The 21208-nt window shown below is 35.8% G+C and overlaps 3 protein-coding genes across 3 annotated transcripts in view; all 3 read left to right on the top strand.

Annotated features, from left to right (window-relative positions):
• The window catches only part of LOC135134245 (uncharacterized), a 57466-nt gene that overhangs the window by 26312 nt on the left and 9946 nt on the right, over window positions 1–21208 (top strand). Inside the window, exons 10-16 of the mRNA XM_064062873.1 lie at window positions 12697–13189; window positions 13240–13472; window positions 13533–13602; window positions 13655–13839; window positions 13893–14335; window positions 14389–14581; window positions 14630–14702. Of these exons, the coding sequence (XP_063918943.1) occupies window positions 12697–13189; window positions 13240–13472; window positions 13533–13602; window positions 13655–13839; window positions 13893–14335; window positions 14389–14581; window positions 14630–14702 (1690 nt within the window). The remainder of the gene's footprint in view (window positions 1–12696; window positions 13190–13239; window positions 13473–13532; window positions 13603–13654; window positions 13840–13892; window positions 14336–14388; window positions 14582–14629; window positions 14703–21208) is intronic.
• On the top strand, window positions 9687–12661 carry LOC135134247 (uncharacterized). The gene is made up of 6 exons (XM_064062876.1): window positions 9687–10041; window positions 10091–10438; window positions 10494–10808; window positions 11224–11319; window positions 11371–11624; window positions 11675–12661. Exons 1-6 carry the CDS (start codon window positions 9783–9785, stop codon window positions 12002–12004), a joined length of 1602 nt encoding a protein of 533 aa, XP_063918946.1. The 5' UTR covers window positions 9687–9782; the 3' UTR covers window positions 12005–12661.
• Window positions 15023–21205, top strand: LOC135134248 (putative nuclease HARBI1). The gene is made up of 7 exons (XM_064062877.1): window positions 15023–15533; window positions 15780–18336; window positions 18389–19498; window positions 19560–19846; window positions 19899–20096; window positions 20153–20843; window positions 20942–21205. The coding sequence occupies exons 3-6, from the start codon at window positions 19275–19277 to the stop codon at window positions 20548–20550; spliced, it is 1107 nt and encodes a 368-aa protein (XP_063918947.1). The 5' UTR covers window positions 15023–15533; window positions 15780–18336; window positions 18389–19274; the 3' UTR covers window positions 20551–20843; window positions 20942–21205.

The raw sequence follows: 21208 nt of genomic DNA, 5'->3' as shown, positions 1-21208 counted from the left end.
CACCCTGTATATGCAAATCGAAAAAATTTGAATGGAATGATAAATCACAAGAAGAGACTCACCATATTTTGTACATTTTAGATAGGATTTTTTCAGCAAAATTTTGTGGTGACATAAATTTTTTAGGGGGGACGACCAAATGCGTTTTGATCAAAAATTTACCATGCTTATGATAATTTTAAAATATCTTCAAGATTTCGAAGCATTCGGTTTTGTAGTTCCTGAGTAAATCAGTAAAATAAATTTACGCTTTCATTTATTTTCTTGAATCACCCTGTATATGCAAATCCAAAAAATATGAATGGAGTGATAGAGCACAAGTACAGACTGATCATATTTTGTACATTTTAGATATGATTTATTCGGCAAATTTTCGAGCTGACGTCATCAAGTTTTTGGAGGGGATAAGCAAATATATTTTGACTAAACATTTATTATGCTCTTTATAACCTTAAAACATCTGCAAGATGTCAGAGCATTCCGTTTTGTAGTTCCTGATTAAATCAATAAAATATATTTACGCATTCATTAATTTTTTTGAGTCACTCTGTATATGCAAATCCAAAAAATATGAATGGAGTGATAAATGACAAGTACAGCCTCATCATATTTTGTACATTTTAGATATGATTTATTCGGCAAACTTTCGAGCTGACGTCATCAAGTTTTTGGAGGGGATAAGCAAATATATTTTGACTAAACATTTATTATGCTCTTTATGACCTTAAAACATCTACAAGACTTCAGAGCATTCGGTTTTGTAGTTCCTGATTAAATCAATAAAATATATTTACGCATTCATTAATTTTTTTGAGTCACCCTGTATATGCAAATCCGAAAAATATGAATGGAGTGATACATTACAAGTACAGACTCATCATATTTTTACAGTTTAGATAGGATTTATTCGGCAAACTTTCGAGCTGACGTCATCAATTTTTTGGAGGGGATAAGCAAATATATTTTGACTAAACATTTATTATGCTCTTTATAATCTTAAAACATCTGCAAGATTTTAAAGCATTCGGTTTTGTAGTTTCTGAGTAAATCAGTAAGATAAATTTACGCATTCATTAATTTTTTTGAGTCACCCTGTATATGCAAATCCAAAAAATATGAATGGAGTGATAGATCACAAGTACAGACTCATCATATTTTGTACATTTTAGATATGATTTATTCCACAAACTTTTGAGCTGACGTCATCAAGTTTTTGGAGGGGATAAGCAAATATTTTTTGACTAAAAATTTATTATGCTCTTTATAGCCTTAAAACATCTGCAACATTTCAAAGCATTCTGGTTAGCAGATTAAAAATTAAATTTCAAAATGTTGTTTTATAATTTTGATTTTTTTTCCAAAAATCTGGACGTTTCGGGTGAAAAGTCGATTCAGAGTTGTAAACTACATGTGTAGGACTATGTTATTTTATACAATTGAAAACCCATTTACTATGTACAATTTTGAAGTGACGTCATCGCATTAGTGGTGGGGATGATTAGACAAATTTTGGTTAGCGTTTTACCATCTACATGATATTCTTAATATAAGTACAAAATTTCACAACAATCGGTCGAGTACTTTCGGAGATTATCTGTCTAATAAAAATCCGGGACGGCAGACGGACAGACGGACGGACAGACGGACGGACAGACGGACAGACGGACAGACGGACAGACAGACGGAAATGGGAGACCTATTTCTTCGTCTTCTAGGGGTCATGAAAGATCGAGAAAACGTAAAAGTAGAGAGTCGGCCGACGGACTCGATTACAATACTTCCTTTGCTTACGCTCGGGAAGTAACACATGTTTTTAGTATAAGATTAAAAATTATTTTAAGCGCAGTTACAAACGAGGCTTTGCAGTCATGAATTAAGAAGGCTGGAATTGAATCAGGACCCGTAGTTTGTTTAGGCTTCAGTTTACTTAAGGCTTTGCAGATTTCAGCATCTGTCACCATATAATTTGCAAAAAGAGTATTGGTATTGATCTGTACATTACTTGGAGTTGAAGACGTGGATGACACTGCAAATGAACTACTGAAATACTGAGCAAATGCATTTACTACTTCTTGAGGTTTTGAAATGATGTTTTCATTATAATTCATGACATTTGGGATGGATGCAGTATTTTTTAAGTTGCGCACATACGACCAAAAACTTTTGGGGTTAGACTTGATGTCGCTGCTGATTTTAATGATATAATTATCATAAGCTACTTTAATTTCATGCTTAACCTGAGTTCTAAGAGCCTTAAGTTGCTCATAATCTTCAACCCGACCGTATTTTTTCGATCTTATCCATATTTTATGCTTGCATTTAATAAGATGTATAATTCGTGATGTATACCAAACAGGATAGTTTCCTTTAGAACGAGATTTCAGTGGAACATGCCTATCAAGAATGCCATAGAGCTTGTTATAAAAAGAGTCAACAGCCCCATTTACATCGGAGTTGGTACTGAGAAACGACCATTCTACAGAATACAGTTCGGTATACAGCCTGACTGCGAAATATGTGCAAAAAAAAAATGGGGAATAGCTCACGATATGATTATGTCACTGGCAAAAATTCACGGTCCTAAGTGGTAGCAGTGTCGAGAAAAAGTTATTTGAAATTACATATAAATTGTTACACACGCCGCTGGTAGTGTTTCTTGACCTACATTATTACTATAATGAATGGCACACAGCGACGAAGTTTAAGAACCAAAAAACTAACTTGCCGTAGCTGGGTGTGTTTGATTGTGTTTGACAATGGTGAATTTTACAAATTCAGAGCGTGCCGACATGGTAATGCTGTATGGGGTGGCGGATGGGAACTCAAGCTTGGCCTGCGAATTGTGGATCGAACGCTTTCCAAATCGCGCGATTCCATGTGCGCGAATATTTACGTCAGTGGTACAGCATCTCCGAGATCATGGTACCTTCAAACTCAAACTCACGATCGTGGTCGTGATGGGACAGAAAGAAGAAATTGGATTTTCGTAGCTTGTAGTGCACCCTACATTAAAAGTACACGGTCACAACCATACCATGTTGACAAAGTGCACGGTTTGGAGTCCACTGATTGTCCACATTGTGTAACTCACTTTTTGTCCGATGGAACTCCACATACTCGTCAACAAGTACGATTTCAAGAGACGGTTTTCGAGAAACGTGTATTGGTTGGATGAAACAATTCGTTTGTGGAAATCAACAGTGTTCAGTTCAGAAATTATCGAAGAGCTTCAACAAGTGAAAGTGGCAGCCGCTACTCCGGTGTTTTTTTACCTATCAACAAACCTCTTGCGACGCTCTGACGCCTGTATTGCTAGTCAAGGACAACATTTTCAACATTTCTTGTAAAAAGGTAGTAGCATTCTAAGTTGCTCTTATTTTTGTTCCAATAAACATTGTAAAATCGTTGTGACAAGGACCAAACCTCCGTCAGAATCAAAATTACGAAAAAACCTTCACACTGACCTTTAACGATGAATGAGTAAATGAATGAACGAATGATAAGCAGCAAAAAGTCGGTTTTACTTTTAATTGAAACTGAAAGTGTTTAGGTCGTTTTTATTCCAACGTTTTTCCAACTCTGTTTACAAGGTGGCTCAGTGCCTTCGGGTGGTTCATGGGGGTTTTGCCCCATTCGATTTTTAATTTGTTTTTTCTATATTTCGGCTCTACTAGGGTGGGGGATGCCGTGGTTAAAATATTTGCACATAATTCGCTTTTTTAAAGTTGTACTCCCGAAGATGGGATATAGAAAAGTTATTATTGTTCGACACCCTATCAAGTACTGTTGATATTTCCAGTGCCGGATGGTGAGTGTCTTCATGCAATATTACTTCAGATGCTTTTATTACTTGACATTTTACATTGCTGAGCAGTAGGTCAAGAATTCTATCATTCATATTCAATACTGTATTATATTGTGTAAGATTAAAGAAGTTTGATAAAGAAATGTAACTACTATACATTGAAGAATTAACAAACTGATGTAAGTTTTGTTGAGACCAATTCACATATTCTGGAATATTAAAGTCTCCCAGTATCATTATAGATGAGCCATATAGTTCTTGAACAGACATTAAAAAGTCAAAAATCGCATCGTAATCACCGGTATTAGTAGATGGTGGAATATACACTAAACAGATAAGAAAATGCCTATATCGAACAGAAATTTTTACTAACAGTATATCAATATGTGTAATGTTTTCATCCCTATGGTACATATCACAAATGTTTAACTTAACAGCATCAAAATTTTTTCTAATTGCAAGTAATACCTCTCCGCCTCTCTTAGTTAAACGGGAAGAATGGTTACGGTTGGATCTGAAAACATTATAGCTATCGCCATTAAATATTTCTCCATCTGCTACGCTCTCATTTAGCCATGTCTCCGTAAATGCAATGATATCATAACAAAATGTATGAGAGTATAATAAGATATTGCTCAACTTAGTATTTAGGCCTCTCACATTTTGATAATAACACATTAAATTGAGATCAGAATTATTTTTATGAGATTGACTAATTGATGAGTTTAAGGTCTCACTAGAAGCAGACTTAGAGACAGTGGTAAAAGTTAGTTGCTACGACTCTGATAAACCGAAAACAACAGTTTTTAGTTTTTTAATTAAGTTTTTGTAGAATATACAATGCTCATAGTCCCAGCAGGCATGGGAAATTTCTGCAATACCCAGATTATCTCTTGCTTGAATGGTAGAGCAGTTAATGCATTGTAGTTGTTCTTCTGTAGCTTTGCAATCTTTTAATTCATGCACAGCAGAGCATCTCGGACAGGAGACATTTTTCTTGCAGTTCCTAACAGAATGATTGAAGCCGTTACACCTATAGCACCGGATGACATCCACAGCGTCATAAATGTTACAGCTATAGTCAGGATCACGAAGCAATGCGTACACGTCACGGACTCTGTATGACGTCATGCGTCTACCACGTTTATTATACAAATGAATCGGTTTGAAAACTGTCAACAAACATGTGGGCTTGTTATTGTTTTGGTTTGTTCTATTTATGATTATAGCATGAGAAGACCGTTAGTGTGAAGCAACAGTTTAGAAATAAGCTACACTTGCAGTGTTTCAGCATACAAGGGCATGCTGCAGGCTGCATAGACGCTATGAATTACAAACTCAGGCACAGGAAAGATCACGACTGTAACCCCTTTCACGTGTTCCTAGTCACTGAAGCCTGCCACTCACGTTCCAACGCCGCGGTACAATTGTGTAGGATATGACAAAATTGAAGTGTTTTCGAACATCTGTGTATGCGATCAAGCAAATCGGTTGGATGTGGACGGTTGGTGAACAAGTCTGTCTGCAGCAGTACAATCGTGTTGTATTGGTTGGAAACTTAATCGTGTGGGAACAGTGTATGTTATACAAACCGTGAAAGCAGGTATAAAAGTCCATTTTCTTCGGACATGTTGCCACCACGATCGCAAATTTTTAACTGCAAGGTCGTAACGTGTGTGTACTGCTGCTTTTCAGCAGAATTGTACAGCAGTTGTATCCAATACAATCGTACCCCGGCGTTGGAACGTGAATGACTGGCTTTAAGAACGTTCATTTTTGCATTGACTGCTGGTAAAAACTGCTGACAATTGGGTGTTAAACACATACTTGGAGGGTGGTACAAGGCTTCATACTGTACTTAAAGCTACCAACGAGAATGTTAACATACGTCTCAAACAGACAGCATTGAACAGTTGTGACAAGCTTCAAGTTAGAGAAATATGCTTACCGTCTTCAATGCCACAATAGGCACGTCACATCTACAGAATAAGTTACTTTATTGACATGGAATAGATACAAAAGTAAAGTATAAACAATAATAAGTATGCATGTTGCACAACGTCGTCGTCTGACCAGTGATTTGTATATTTGGCCAGTGAAGTGATAGTGTGATTATAAAAGACATCAGCAGAACATGCCGCTAGTACAATCAATTAGGATGGTAATGGAAAATAACCTACATGTTACAGTGGCTGAATGCCCTCTGCAGTATTAGAATCTTCACTGTCATAATCACTAAAACTATAATGTGAATCTTCGTTAATGTCGATTATAAACGGCGCAATCTCTTCACGGTCAAATACTAATTCCCGTTCCCACCACTCCCGTATTATTTTATTCATATGGTCAACAGTATTTTTCCACATTGTGGGCGTGACATGTGCTAACGCTTCTTTCCACATTTCCACGGAATTTTTTGACCATAACCATCACGCCCAATGTGTTTGGAATAAAAATTTGTAGTAATTCCCCAAATATTTTCTATAGGGTTAAACACACAATGATATGGCAGCAATCGCAATACTCTATGGCCATTCTGTTGGCCCAATTCACGGCAACATACGTTTTTGGAGGTTTATTTCTGAAAAACATGATATTTTAAATGAAACGATAGAGAATAGTATATGCATTACTGTGCAACCAAATGAAGAAGTTCCGTTTTTAACAGCTGTGAATCTGAACTTATGTCATGTTGTTAAAGCCATTCACGAATTTCTGCTTTTTTCCATGAACCACTGGGACATTTGTTTGCAAGGGTACTGTGGTAGCTTGCATTGTCTATAATAATCTGTGATGGTTCTTCAAGGTTCATGAGCAATTGAAACCACTTGAGAAAATTCTGTTGATTCATTTCGCCATGATAGTCTGGATTTTTGGTATTAGAAGAAAATACTAGCGCTGCTTCATCAATAAATCCATTGCTTGTACCTGCATGTAATACAATATACCTAAAATATAGTGAGAAGAATAAATAACTAACGTGAAACTGACACATTACTAAATTTTCCCTTCTATTTTGAACATCCTGATACTTATGACACTATCGTCTTGCAATGACCTAACTACCGAACCATTTTCAAATATCCATGTTTCATCAAGATATACACATGGCAAAGAATTTGGGTTCTGCTGATTGTGCATGTATTCACGTAAGAATTTGGTTCTTGCATGAACAACATGTTGTAATTCCATAAGACGCTTCCGTACACTGGTTGGCGAATAACGAAACCCAATTGAGAATGTAAAATTTTTCCTAACGAGCTCACAGAACCCTCAAATATATGTTTCTCCTTCAAGCAATCAATTAATGGCGATCGTGTAACATGTATTTCTGTAAAATAGTCGTTAGTATCTATAAGGCGTGAGCATCAAATTCATACTTTCTTCGATCATTCCATATAAGCATTCTCAAATAGCACACTGCTCCGAAGTGCTAATATCACACACTTGCTTTGTTCGGGGGTCTCTATTTCTTGGGAGAATGTACACCTTCTCCGGTTTTTATTTGTTGTACCACGGAGTTCACTGTTCGCACACATACACCCAGAGCAGCAGCAACCCTCTGTACAATGTGACTGCATTAGTAATTGTAATAAAATACACCTACTTACGTCTTGAACAGCTGTTAGTGGTAAAAGAGGTTCCCCGCTATCGCGTTCTTTAGCAAAATAGTCCACTAAATTATCGTCCATTTGCTTTACATCTTTGTGCAAGAGCTTCGGCATGGTGGAATGTTTACGTTCAAGCAAGCGACACGTACCACGGTACAGGACAGTTAACTTGGAGTACTATAAAGAACTGTTATAGTTCTGAAAAGAACTGATACGATTACACGAGCAGAAAAGTAGAAAAACGCGAAAAATCAAACAATAACACAACATAACCAAAGTTGACACCAATGACACTTGTGAAATCGATAAAACTTTAGCATATGTTTCGCTATCAGTCGTACCAATATAATTTCCCCCAAATTGATCGATTTTGATCCGTATTGCCACGTATTGCGGCGCGTATTTTTGATTTAGTGTTGGTAACGGATCTACGTCATCCATGACGTGTACGCATTGCTTCGTGATCCTGAGTATATCCAAACCAATTAAACAATGACCAAAATTTAACGCATTTTTGTAGGATGAAATGTCAACTTGCAAAATTACCTGAAAGGTTTTCTGGCGATTTTTTATCGGTGCATATTTCAGAAGAGTGCACTGAGTAGTTTCAGAAAAGATATGTTTATTCTGTTTTAACAAAAAAGGAACAATCATCTCTTCACCTATATCATCAGAGATGCCCGAAATACGTATACGAGGTAAAGGCGTCTTAACATCATGAATGTCATATTTTTCATCAAGTTTTTTATTTTGTACAAGCTTTTTTAGTTCATCAGGATTTCGACAATTTAAGAGCACTCCACCGTTTCTAATAGACTTCACTCTTGCAATCCCAAGTTCATCAGTGTTTTCCGGATTAAAAGTTGTAATAAGGTCGGATTTCGTTTGTGTGGTTGTTTGAGCAGCATTTTTTGGTTTCACTACCAGAGCAGAAGTACTTTTAAGTGTAGCAGCATATAATACCGCAGGTTCTTTAGGAATTTGAGCATCACGATTGGAATATTGTTGGATTACTGTCCTAATTTCTTCACGTAATAAGTAATTTTCGTGCTTTAAATCAGCAACTTGCTGGTTAAGTTTATTAAAACTCTCGGAAACTACGCGGGAAAATTCTGTAAATACTTCTTTTAAAAAGTCTGGAAGTTTTTGTAATGCCTCACTATCAATCAATGATGGGCATGAAACATCACCCGGATTTTTAAGAGAAAAGGGGCTACAGAAACCACAACCCCATGTTTGTAACAAGCCTGTTTCTTTCAAAGATGCTACCGCTAATTTATTTAAGTTAACGCATGCTAGGTGATAATTTGCCCCACATTCTTTGCGACAATTAATGTAGTCATCTGCCCTGCCTATAGTCTTATTGCATTTTCTGGATTTAATTGCCACATTTAAGAGCAAAAGAAATCCCCCTGACGGGGGAAGTCAGTAAACGATATCGGATGACACTAATAAGAACTTGGATAAGAAAAACTTAAAATAAATTAATTATTAGAATAGAGAGCAAAAAAGACACTCATCTACCAATCTTATCAGTTGAATAGAAAGTATCCAAAGGAGGAAAACTAGTAAAAATTTGCAACCCTGTGCAAATTAACCACCCAATTCACCACCTAAGCACAAGCGCACACTACATATAAACTGACTACAACCCATTGAATTTATTTGCGGGTAAGTTAGTAAAAAATGTCTGTCCCTAATTTAATTATAGATGATTATTGATTACCTACTATTAATATATGGTGCAACATGTTTAACAGTACAAAAATATCGCTAATACGCGTATATGCCGCTCCCTTTTCGAATTTTAAAATAAATATGAAGTCATCGTTGACCGTATGGCTGCAATACCCTTAAAGGAAGAACATGACATCGTATCGCTGACGTCACAAAAGCAATATTTATTGTGCGTTCAGGCGATGAATTGAAACACCCGCTATGTCAATCAACTTGATAATAAAAAAACAAATCGAGGGAACTTGGGTAAGTACACGATGACTTATGGAGCAACTAACTGTAAAAAAAGCCACAATGCAATCGAACGCAGGTAGTGAGCGCAATTCGGATTCCCCCGAATAAATGTTCGCATAGTCCAGAAAACATTATTCTGGAACATCGTTAACTATCTATAGTCCACAAAATTTACCTCCAGACTATTTGGCTTTTTATATTGGTTTATTTTGATTTTTCAGTGCAAGTGCAAAAATTATTTTAAGATAAATATCGATAACGATAACCACATTATTAAGAGATAAATAATACTTAGATATACGGTATTTTAAAATGTGATGTGATTGGCCATCGTGGATGCGTTGACATGATATCCAATATCTTGAAATCAATTATTATTAAATAGTAGTGACAAGATGTGGTTATATTTGTGCTGTTACATTTTTTGCAGTGTATTAATTTCGGGCGAGGTGATCACACTAATAAACGAAAATAAAATTACATGTGTTTTAACTGAAGGTTCTGTCAACTCTACTCTAGATGTAAACCCCGAAGGCGGTTTAAATAACGTTCGGCGAAGAGTGCAAGAAATAACCAACTGGAAAAAAAGTGACTGGATTTTGAAAAATTCTACTCATTTTAATTTCGGTCCAGTACTTGATCAGCGCTGGACAGGTGAGAACAATAAGAATTAAAATCTTGGATTACCCATTCAGTTTTAAAGATTTTACTGGTATCGGGAACGAAGATACAGATCTATCCGATCGAGAAACATTTTCGGTTTGTACAAGGAATGAGTGGAACATTACTGTCGCTGCTTCTGGCGACAGGAAAAATGTTACAATACCAAGACACGATATAACTTGGTCATTAAACATACAATTTGTTTTTTTTAAAATAGATTTATTAGCTTTACAAAAGTCATCATGTTCGTGGCGACATTATACACCAAGAAAAACTGGTTACGGTGTAATATTGACATCCGTCAGGAACGAAATAATAAACACAAGTCTAAAATTTGACGCGTTGTGGATTAATTTTCCAAATGATAAGAACTATAAATTACACAGATGTAAGAATTATGGTCTAATAAGAGGGATTCAGTTAAGCAAAGATATATTTTGTAGATGAATTTCTGTTTGCGAACACTAGCAGTACAGAAGTTTCCTATATTGTTGTAAATTTTACACAGTGTGTTACATTCTATGTCTCCGTAGACACAGGGTGTTATCTGAATATATCACTAAGTTCAGAACGGTCTAGTAAATCGATAAGAGTAGATGGATTCAATGAGCAAAATACTTTCAGAAAATGGAAAAAATACGAAATGAGAAATGAAATTGGCGTAAGTGGAATAGTTTCTTTTTTCCGGGGACGGAACGATAGTAGCACCATTGGTTTTTGGGCAATTGATGATATTCACAGCTGCGACTCTGAAATAGGTAAGAGTTTTCTAGAACCGACGCAAAGACCAACAGTGTAGTGGCCAAATCCATATTCGAATTTTAAAGCATCAGTGGCGTGTATAAAAGTTTATTGTTGCATTAAAATATCAGTTTTGTCCCCATTTTCAGATAAAAGTTACTGATAATGGAAATTAATCGTATAAAATATATTCCTAGCTAACGTCCGACACAAATAATGAGCAGATAAAATAAACTGTCACCTTTTTAAATTAGCTTACAAAATGTGTTAATAAGGGTTCGAAATGAGTACTACACTATGAAGCCAATTTAGCAAGTAAGACATGGAAAAATGAAACGTGTGAAATTCTGAACTTCAATGAATATTCAAATAAAACTTGCAACAGCAGTTCTTTTGGAAAACAGTGTCAAATTAAGTGCTCCACAATTTTAGGACCTTCCTATCTTAACTGTGAAAAACATAGAATATGTTCATCAGGAGGTAGATGCCATTGTGCTTGGGGATACGAGGGAACAAACTGTACAGAAGGTATGTGCATGCTCAGTAGGTACATAGATAAGTAATGTTTTTTGTATGTAGTTTGTGAAAAGGGTTCTTGGGGCATAGATTGCAAAGAAAAGTGTAATATTAATTGTCAAAAATGCGACAGGATGTCAGGTTGTACACAATGCAAGAAAAAATATTTCGGAGCAAACTGTACATTTGAACTTCCAGTCGTACGAAAACCGCCTTCTTTAGAATCCGTAGGAGAAGATTTTGTCAAAATTTCAATAAACTTTGAATATGGTGTAAATGAAGCAACACCCGAGGCGTATGTACTTCAGTTTAAATATGTAACCACAAAGAAACATTTTTGATTGATTCATTACGAATGTAATTTTAGTTAAATAAGAAAAATTTCCACAATGTCATGGCAGTCAAAGATTATCCTGGTAGTACGAAAAATGTATCGTTGAGATTGAAAATCTCAAGAGAACACTCTTATGTAATCAGAATTATACTAATCAGTTACAGTCTGTCGTTTCAAGACAGTACTGTGCCGCGGTCTAGGACAATTCGGCGCGGCCGACTTGGCGCGGCCAACTTGGCGCGGCCGGCTTGGCGCGAAATATTTTGGCGCAAAGCCAACTTGGCGCAGGGACACTTTGGCGCAAGCCATCTTGGCGCGGGCCATCTTGGCGCGGATGAACTCACACCAAGAAAAATAATATAAATATACAAAAATTGCAGCCGTTGTTAGCATAACCTAATTTTTATAGTCACCAACGCGTGGAGGGGTAATGCCGACTGTTTAATGGACACACGGGCGCTTCGCGCCCTACACCCCATTATAAACATACTCCTAAACGTGGAACTTCTTGCTCCGTGGATCATTAAGTTATTGGAATTCGTGCGAATGAAACTGTGTATTTGGTTGCCTACATTTGGCATAAATAACAGGGTGCTAACCACAGTACGAACAAGAAATATTTTTTATATTATATGTCGACGTACTCGCGCCAAGATGGCTCGCGCCAAGATGGCTTGCGCCAAAATGTCCCTGCGCCAAGTTGGCTTTGCGCCAAAATGGCTCGCGCCAAGTCGGCCGCGCCAAGTCGGCCGCGCCAAATAGTCCCATTCCGGTATTCTTAGAACGTTATTTTTGTATCCACTAAAATTTGATTATTATGTGAGGTTAAATACGGTAATAACTACATAAAGGGACTCTATATAACACTGTGTACAATTTATAATACGTGTTTAACTAAAAAAAAACGATTCTACAGAGTTAAAAGTAAGTATTAACAATTCAAAATCAAAAACTCTAAAATTTTAGTGGATACCAAAACTAGCACTTATTAGACTGTAATTCCAGTTATAGAATAAGAATATACAATATGCAAGTTCTGTTTGATATTGTTTTAGTGCAAGAAACCGTTTTGTCCAAGTGATGTTAAGACAGGACATAACACAATCAATAATGGAACAACTCTGGAATTAAACGATATCAGCTACTTAGAAAAATGTACTTTCAGGTTATTTAGTACAATAAAAGAACATGTACAACTGATAGATCAAACAACTATAAATCTTCGAAATTTAACAAAGGAGATAGAAGATGTAGAATTTCCGAAAAATGTCACTCTAACGAAAAAACACATTCTTATCGAATTAAATGAATGCATTAAATTTTCTGCATCCTTAAATTATTCACTAAAAGTCACATGCATAAGCAGGTGGTGTACGAACGAATCCACTGAAATTGTTGCATTTGATTTAAAAAAATATAGTGCGACATTTTTAATAGATGCAAAAAATTTGTATGCATTTACAGACTACAACATTACAATAGAAGCAAAAAGATTTGGCCAAAAAACAAGATATCGAGTGTATTCCTACAGATCAACACCACTGATGAGTAACCATAGTCTATCCAACAAAACCAATGATTCATTTGTTTTATTTTAGAACCCCACAGTGTAAAAGATTTATTCCTATATTCTGTTAATAGAAGATTATTTATAAAGTGGAAAGAACCTTATCCACCAACAGGACAAATAGAATCCTACAATGTTACTCTTCGATATACCCCTAACACAACTACGAAGTCCACGAATTTTACATTTCCTTGCGAAATATGGGGTGGTTTTATATGTGCAAACATAATACTAGCTGAAAATTTCACTGCTGTTAACATCACAGTACGTTTGTGATTAAAAATTAGAATGTCGTTACACTGTAGGTTTAAAACGTTGTTCTAGGTACAGGCAAAGAATTATGACGTGTCTGAATGGAGTGAGGTAACAAGTGTGTTTGTGCCACAAGAAAACGGTTTGAGTTTTTTATATTCACAATAACACAGAAAACTTGTATGTGCTTGTAGTAATTTTTGCCCCCGGACATTTGCAAGTTCAATTAAGTCAACCAAACGAAATGATTATTTCGTGGAAACACCCGGTATACACAAACGGAAAAATAAAAGCGTTTGAAATTGTGGTAGACGATGGTGAAGAAGAAACACGTTTTACAGAGGAGATTTCAAGCGAAAATTTAAGTTACAACAAAACTGTAGAATTACCATGATTGTAAGTAGCGTTTTATTAAAAAGAGTGATGTTTTAGATTAGAATAGAATATGAGAAAAGATATAACATATCTGTATGGGGACAAAATGTAGACACTAGAGGCAGAAAGGCAACTATTTACGCAATATTTTCTAAACCTGTTCCTGAATTTTCGACCATCCCTTTCTTAACAACGTGTGGACGAACTTGTTCCTTAATACCACCCACGGCAAAGTCGCAAAAAATAAAAAAAATCACGGTCATAATAACAAAAAACAATGAAGACCAAGTTTTTTGTTCAGAAAATGTCACATTCTGTGACACAGGTCTTCAAATGCAAGATATTTGGAAACAAAAGTACTATTTAAAAATAGATAACGCAACATTTCCAATTGAGTTTACTGCAGTGGATGTTGATATTAAAAAAGCAGAGTTATTCTACGTGGCAATTGCCTTGTGTGCAGTTTTAATGATTATAATCGGATTTCCATCTTACCTTGTGTTAGCTGAACTCATCTTGTTTTTAAACATCGAAGATAAATATTGTTTTGTAGATTTAAAAGACGGAAACAAATTTTCAGAAAACATAGTAACACAAATAGTGAAAATACTGCTATGTTAGAGTTTGAAGAAAAAAAAAATTCAACAGAAAACGACAATTCGCTTTGTAGGGAAACTAAACTGAGCGATTTTAAAAATTATTTCCTGGCATCGCTTGACGACAATAAAATAATACAACAATTTAAGGTTGATTCCAACACTTATGTTTATTAATTTTCACACTGTTTACTGTAGGTAATATCAAAATTTAGAGATCGTAGTTGTACCCGAGAACTGGAAAATTTCGACTTTGAAAATTATTTACCTCGTAAGGAGTGTCAGTTTAGTTTTAGATTAAATGGCCGTTTGCACCAGTTCTGGTTAAAATTTAACCGGCCGTTATTTTGTTAATTTCGTTGCACCGCGTACTAACCGTAAGTTAACTCGAACTAACGACGACCAAATTTAATCGGCAGATTGGGTGGTGGTTAAGCGGTGGTTAAGTTAACAGACACTATTTGTAAAGATGGCGGCGCGTGATCAGCTGTGCAGCTCTCATTAAATATATCTTACACAAGATACATAGAAAGAATGGTACACCGACTTTTGACATTTGTAATGAAAACAGTTTACTCAATTTTAGGGTCCAGATGAAATCTCACCTAGATGGCGCCAGCGTAACGGGGGACTGTCAGTGTTGACATTTGTCAAGTATGGGTGCTGTCATCGCTGTCATGCTGTGTTGGTCGTTAAAAAATAACGTGTTGATTATGTTATTTTTGTGATTTTTTAAAGTTATATCTGGTTTCGTCGTGATTGTTGCGTAAGATTTTGAATGAAAATTACCCGAACAGTGAATGTTTGACGAAGAATAACGCAAAAGTTGTGCGATTAGTGGGGTTGTTTTTATCTTACGCCAGTCTGTTTCCAAGAAACGCTGAAAATTGTTTACTTTGGTACTGAAGTTATTTTTAATCTAAGAAATAAAACAACGGTGTTCTGGGATAACTGAAATCGTTCCTCATGCATATTTTAACGTTAAATTCAATTTTAAAACATGAATTACCAAACAGATAACTAAATGTCGAAGAAAATCAAAGAGAAAACAAGAAATAAGAAAGTAAAACAAAACTAAATTAATAAATCTGGTTGAAAAAAGGTAGTCATAATAATTTCATACTAATTTCGCTAATTTGGCGTATTTCTTAGAAGTTCTATTATCAACGCTTCTTTTCCTGCTTTCTTTTTTGCATGCAAAACTCATTCTTAATATTAAAAATGAAAAAATAACTCTCTTAGTTAAACTAAATTTGTGTTGCATGCACCCTATAAAATGATTAATTTTTCGTTTTTCCAATTCATGAAGGACGTCAAGTAGTGCATTTCGTTTCACATCTGATTTCAGAGTTCCGCCAATCACAGCTTCTACTTGTTCTAGAAGTGTTAGCAGTTCTGAAGATGGAAATATTAAATGCCCTCTACTCTTTAAGGCGATGAACGTATTAAAATTTTCCACGCCGTTTCCGATGATGGTGTTTTTGCAGTCTTGACATGCTTCAGACTTATATTTTCGGGCAAGGAACCCACAGACGTAAGCGAACGCTTCTTCGTTGTCCTTGAAATTGATCTCTCTTCCAGCTGAGATGTCTTCATCTAGAATTCGGTCCAACTGAAGGTCAATTTCTTGCTTTGTATTCGATAAACTCTCTGATGAAATGCAGTTTAGGATATTTTGCTTATCATTTACAAGAACTTCAAGCATATTGCCACCAGTAACATTACTACCTTTAGGTGGCTTTACCAATGAATATAAAGACATCAGTCTAAAGATCTGGGCGATTTGAACTGATTCAGCACAGTTATTTGAGCCACCACAATCACGTAGAAGTCCAAAAAAATGTTCTAATGGATCCTGGTTAATTCGTGACGTCATTAAATAAGTGAAATTTAAGGTTTCAGTGCAATATTTTAGTAAGTCGAGGGTTGTGTTTATTGTGGCCCTCAAACCATCTGCAGTATTTTTAGTCAAAAAATGTTCTTGGTCAGCACACGATTCCCACAAATCTAAGTATATTAAGAAGTCTTCTAACTCCTCATACTGTGGTGACTGTAATCGCAGCGCACTAAAACCATTACTCGAATTCAAGATGTCAGACAGCTTGTTGATGCGTCTACAAAACTCTATTGTAGCTTGACAATCAAGAAATCCAGGTATATTTTTACTGTTTAACATTGACAGAGCATCAGCAACGGTACCACTGAATAACTGAAAAGCATAGCGCGTAGTCATTTTTTCATGGTTTTGTGGATCAACATGTTTTAGTGTTAATTTGGGTGCCAATTTAAATTCAAATTGAGCGTCATATTCAATTAACCTTTGAAAATGGACCAGCTGAACATGACCTGTGGGCACGTGGAATTCTTTTTTGGCAACAAGTCTATTCCTTAAGCACTTTAGCAAATGTGGAAAGTCTGAACACATCCTCAATTTTCTAACATCATTGCAGGGATGGATAACCCATGGAGCCTGTGGATTACCTGCACCCAAATGCTTCCACATTGATCTATTCCATGTCGCTCCATCAGATGTCACCACATCAATAAAGAGTCCAGCTGCTTCACAAAGAACTATTGCTTCCAAAATTAGTTTTGCCTGAGTACTTCCACATACATTTCCTTTTGACAGGAAGCAACCGACTGCCTGCATATTTTTTCCGGCAAAGGATTGAAACATTATGACTAGAACATGGTCACCTAATTGGTCTCTTTGAGATATTGGAGTGTAATCACCCAAATCAACAAAACCTAATACTTCCAAGCGATTTTTGTCAAAATGTTTGCTGGGTGTTATCTTACATTCATCTACCATTAAAGTACCATGACGTTCATATTCAGGCATAGAGTGACACTTTACTTTTAATAATTCAAATAACTTTGTTTGAAATCCGTAGCTGCTGTCGATGTTTTTTATATATCTAGATATTGTGCTTGGTGCAGGTAGTGGAAGTAACTCTCTGTTCCGTAAATGGCGATATAGCTTTGGACTTTTTATTCTTATCAGAATACAAGAATATATCCAGTCTTTGGTGTATCTTTTCCCATTAGTTTTTTGTGTTGCTGTATTCAAACATGTTTGTACTACCAATCTTTGATTTTCAGGTAGTTTAGATAATACCGCGCCCATGTTGTTTATTTTTGCCATCCTTTTGTGCAAACTTTCTATTACATTTGTTTTATCATGTAGTTCTCTTTTCAAATGTACGTAGTTCTTTTTCATTTTTCTTTGCTTGTTCGCAAACTTTTGGCTATGGCCACTGAACGAAAAATTTTTTTTTAACAAATTTTTGCGAAACAGTGCGCAAGATAAACAGCGTCTGGTGTTGTTCCTTGTATTCTCCCCATTACAGTTTTGGCTAGTTTTGTTTCCTATTCCAGTACCGTGACACAAAGTTACTGCATCCACTTTTTTGACCAGATCAAGAACATCTTGAAAGTTCGTGAATGTGGTATCGATCATGCGGCAAATATTATTCAAATATATTTTTGAAATTTCTCCTTCAATAACGATGGCTTTGTCTATTCTTGGGACGTCAGTTGTTACGTGGCTTATAATAATTTTATCTGGCAGTTGATGAATACCCCATGTGAGAGGCAACAATTCACAAATTTCTGAATAATTGTTTCTCAACATACTGAGAGTATCCGAGGATAAAGTTTTGATTGGGGAGGAACGTGATATAGGGTTTCTCTGTGTGGATGTATCGTTTTCAGGATCTGCATTACTGAAAAAAAGATGCGCGTTTTTATTTATTCACATACGTATATGTATTTCAACGAACTCATTGTAAATTTTAAATATTGACGAATATTATATAAAAATCATCAAGAATAGCAAAGATGTCTCCTTTAGTGTAGCGTAACTAAAGTAATTTTCCACTTTTTGGACATGACTCAACCAAATGGTAAGTCATGAAAAGTGAGGCTGTTTAGAAATACATACCTATATATCGATAGCATTTCAACTGGATGGGTTTTATTGCTCCTAGGATATTGTTTAATAGGATGGGTACTCTGGTAGGAAATGTCATTTTTGGTATTGGTATAACCGAAGTTTACAACTGGATCATCTGGTGTGGAATTTCTTCAAATAATATGAACGGCAGGCTATTAGGATAAATCAGGATATTTTATACATACATATTTCCTTGTAGTGGTGGAAATGGATAGGTTTGTTCCTTTTTGGGGCATGTAGGAAAAGGATGTGTGGAAACACAGGAATTTCCAATGCTTGCACAACCTAAATTTATAGTCGGTATAGCATCAGGAGTTAATGTTCTTCGAACAACATGTTCATGATCATAGTGTATTCTTATATATTTGTTTTCAAAATGCTGCATACAAATATATGTCTTGGGAATAAATAAAAACCCGGCAGCTTCAGTCCAGACTTTTATTCTTTTTCCATCCTATAAATAATCATATTTTTGAAAAAAAATGGTCTAAATAGTGTTAGCTGTTATTGAATTGTTATTTACCGCAGGAACCCGAAATAACGAAATATCGCGACTGAGAAGTTTAATATGCCCACAAAGAACACACTTTTTCATTTTGAACGGCTAGAGAACGGCTCCCTTTTACAATTTGTGGTGTTTCTGCTGCAAACACGCTGTAAATTTCAAAAGCGTCTATTAATGTCAACTTTGACAGCGCATTTGACGGTCCCTCGTGTACTACTGCGCCATCTAGTGGAAAAATTTTAAACTAACATCTGGTTCCTACATTTGGGTATCAATTAATGGCGGAGTCGGTATACCATTCTTTCTATGTATCTTGATCTTACAAGTGTGGCAAGTGGCGTCTTTGGTGTGTGAGCCATATCGTTGTGTAGAAAAAAAGAAAAATGATGGAAATTGAAATAAGAATTAATGAGGATGAGGAGGATGTGGAGGATGTTGAAGTACTCGACTTCATCTTCAATGGTTTGCCTCGACAACTTTATACGCGTCATAACCACTTTGATACTCTGGACGATGCAGCTTTTCGTCGTCGATTTCGACTGTCCAGAGCGTGTGTTCTCGATCTATTAATATCGATTGAACGTGAATTGGAATTCCCATCTGATATGTAAGAATATTACCTATGTAAAAATATTTGTTACCAAAACAACAATCGAATTTGCTTTTAGGAATAATGCTGTTTCGCCCATGAATCAGATTTTGACGTGTTTGCGAGTGTTTTCGACAGGAGGACACCTTCAGAACATAGCTGATTTTATGGGGATGCATTTGTCGACAGTGTCACGAATTGTGAAAAGAGTTTCCGAAGCAATTGCAAGATTGTATCGACAACATATAAAATTTCCTAGTACAAATGACGAAATGAGTGAAAATCAACGGAACTTTTTTTCTATTAGCGGATTTCCAAAAGTTGTAGGGGCCATTGATTGTACCCACGTAAAAATTCAATCTCCCGGTAATGTTTTTCATATATTTTATTGAAATTTTCAGTTATTTGTAAATTTTAGGTGGAGTTGATGGAGAAATATATCGCAATAGAAAACAGTACTTTTCTATCAACACTCAAGTGATTTGTGATGCCAATTTGAAAATAATGAATGTTGTTGCTCGATGGCCAGGGTCTGCCCATGATTCTAATATTTTTAACCATAGCCGTATTAAAGATGATTTTGAGGACAATGTATATCCTAATTGTCTACTTCTTGGTAAAATATAAGACCTATTACTTTTTTACCTTCAAATTTATTTATAACATTTTTAGGTGACAGTGGCTATGCAAATGGGAAGTATTTAGTGACACCCCTATTAAATCCGAGAACACCTCCAGAGCAGTTATATAATGAAAGCCACATTAGGACTAGGAATGTTATCGAAAGATGTTTTGGCGTTTTAAAGAGAAGATTCCCTATACTAGCTTATGGGTGTAGGCTAAAAGTTGACACATGTTTAATTATCATTGTAGCTGCAAGTGTCTTACATAATTTGGCACTCCGCCACAATGATAATGTGCTTCCACCTCTTCCTGAATTGGTTAATGAAGAGCAGCTAGAAAGGCTAATCCAGGATGGGCAAATAGTTGCACCTGGGGATATTAGGAACCGAAGGCATGTGGATGGAACGAGGGATTTTCTGATTCAAAATTATTTTGGAAATTTATGAATTAATTTATACGCGATCTAAATGATCTGATACGACACCTGGTGTCAAAAATGTGCACTACTCAGGAGCATAGTGAAAGATGTAAATACTGTTGGTTGTACAGTGAAATTTCGTTGTTTTATGTTAAACCAACAAAATTAAATAAGTTGGTCCCAGTATTCCTGAAAAAATGACTGTTAACAATACAAATTGTTGTGTTTTTCGCTGCCATAGCAAAAACAATAGTAACAGTGGGCTCTCTTTTCATAAATTCCCCATAAAAAACAAGTCATTTGTTTAAATGTTATGAACAGGTAAGTATTCATATCAACAGTAAATGTAGTTTAATCAGTATTTAACTAAATTGTTTTTGATTATCAGTATAATATGTATATATATATTATATTTTTAGGTTAGGAATCAGGGAAAAAAATGGACAGATATAAGACTTGGATGGTAAAGCTAAATATGGGAAAACCAGCAACAAAGCACATGAAAGTGTGTTCACTACATTGTAATCAGGATGATTTCATATTGAGGATTTGATTTGAGGACCCAGGTGGGTTAGTTAGCTTCGTGCTTGCCCACTACACCTTGGGTCGTGGGTTCGATTCCCGCCTTGCCTTTTGGGTGTTGTGTATGTCATGTTTCCTGTAATTGGGCCTCCAGCTTGTTAGAG

Source organism: Zophobas morio, unplaced genomic scaffold, assembly GCF_036711695.1.
Source record: "Zophobas morio isolate AGI-343-1 ecotype UQ-CSIRO unplaced genomic scaffold, CSIRO_AGI_Zmor_V1 ptg000023l, whole genome shotgun sequence".
Classification (NCBI taxonomy): domain Eukaryota; kingdom Metazoa; phylum Arthropoda; class Insecta; order Coleoptera; family Tenebrionidae; genus Zophobas; species Zophobas morio.
This window is presented reverse-complemented; position numbering and strand designations above follow the sequence as displayed.

Excerpts from the sequence above, each read along its gene's own strand:
- LOC135134247 (XM_064062876.1), top strand. The coding sequence starts at position 9,783 with ATGTGGTTATATTTGTGCTGTTACATTTTTTGCAGTGTATTAATTTCG. Across the intron at positions 10,809-11,223 it reads CAGCTGCGACTCTGAAATAG|GACCTTCCTATCTTAACTGT; the intron begins GTAAGAGTTTTC and ends CCACAATTTTAG. Across the intron at positions 11,320-11,370 it reads GGGAACAAACTGTACAGAAG|TTTGTGAAAAGGGTTCTTGG; the intron begins GTATGTGCATGC and ends TTTTGTATGTAG.
- LOC135134248 (XM_064062877.1), top strand. The coding sequence starts at position 19,275 with ATGATGGAAATTGAAATAAGAATTAATGAGGATGAGGAGGATGTGGAG. Across the intron at positions 19,499-19,559 it reads TTGGAATTCCCATCTGATAT|GAATAATGCTGTTTCGCCCA; the intron begins GTAAGAATATTA and ends ATTTGCTTTTAG. Across the intron at positions 20,097-20,152 it reads TCCTAATTGTCTACTTCTTG|GTGACAGTGGCTATGCAAAT; the intron begins GTAAAATATAAG and ends TAACATTTTTAG.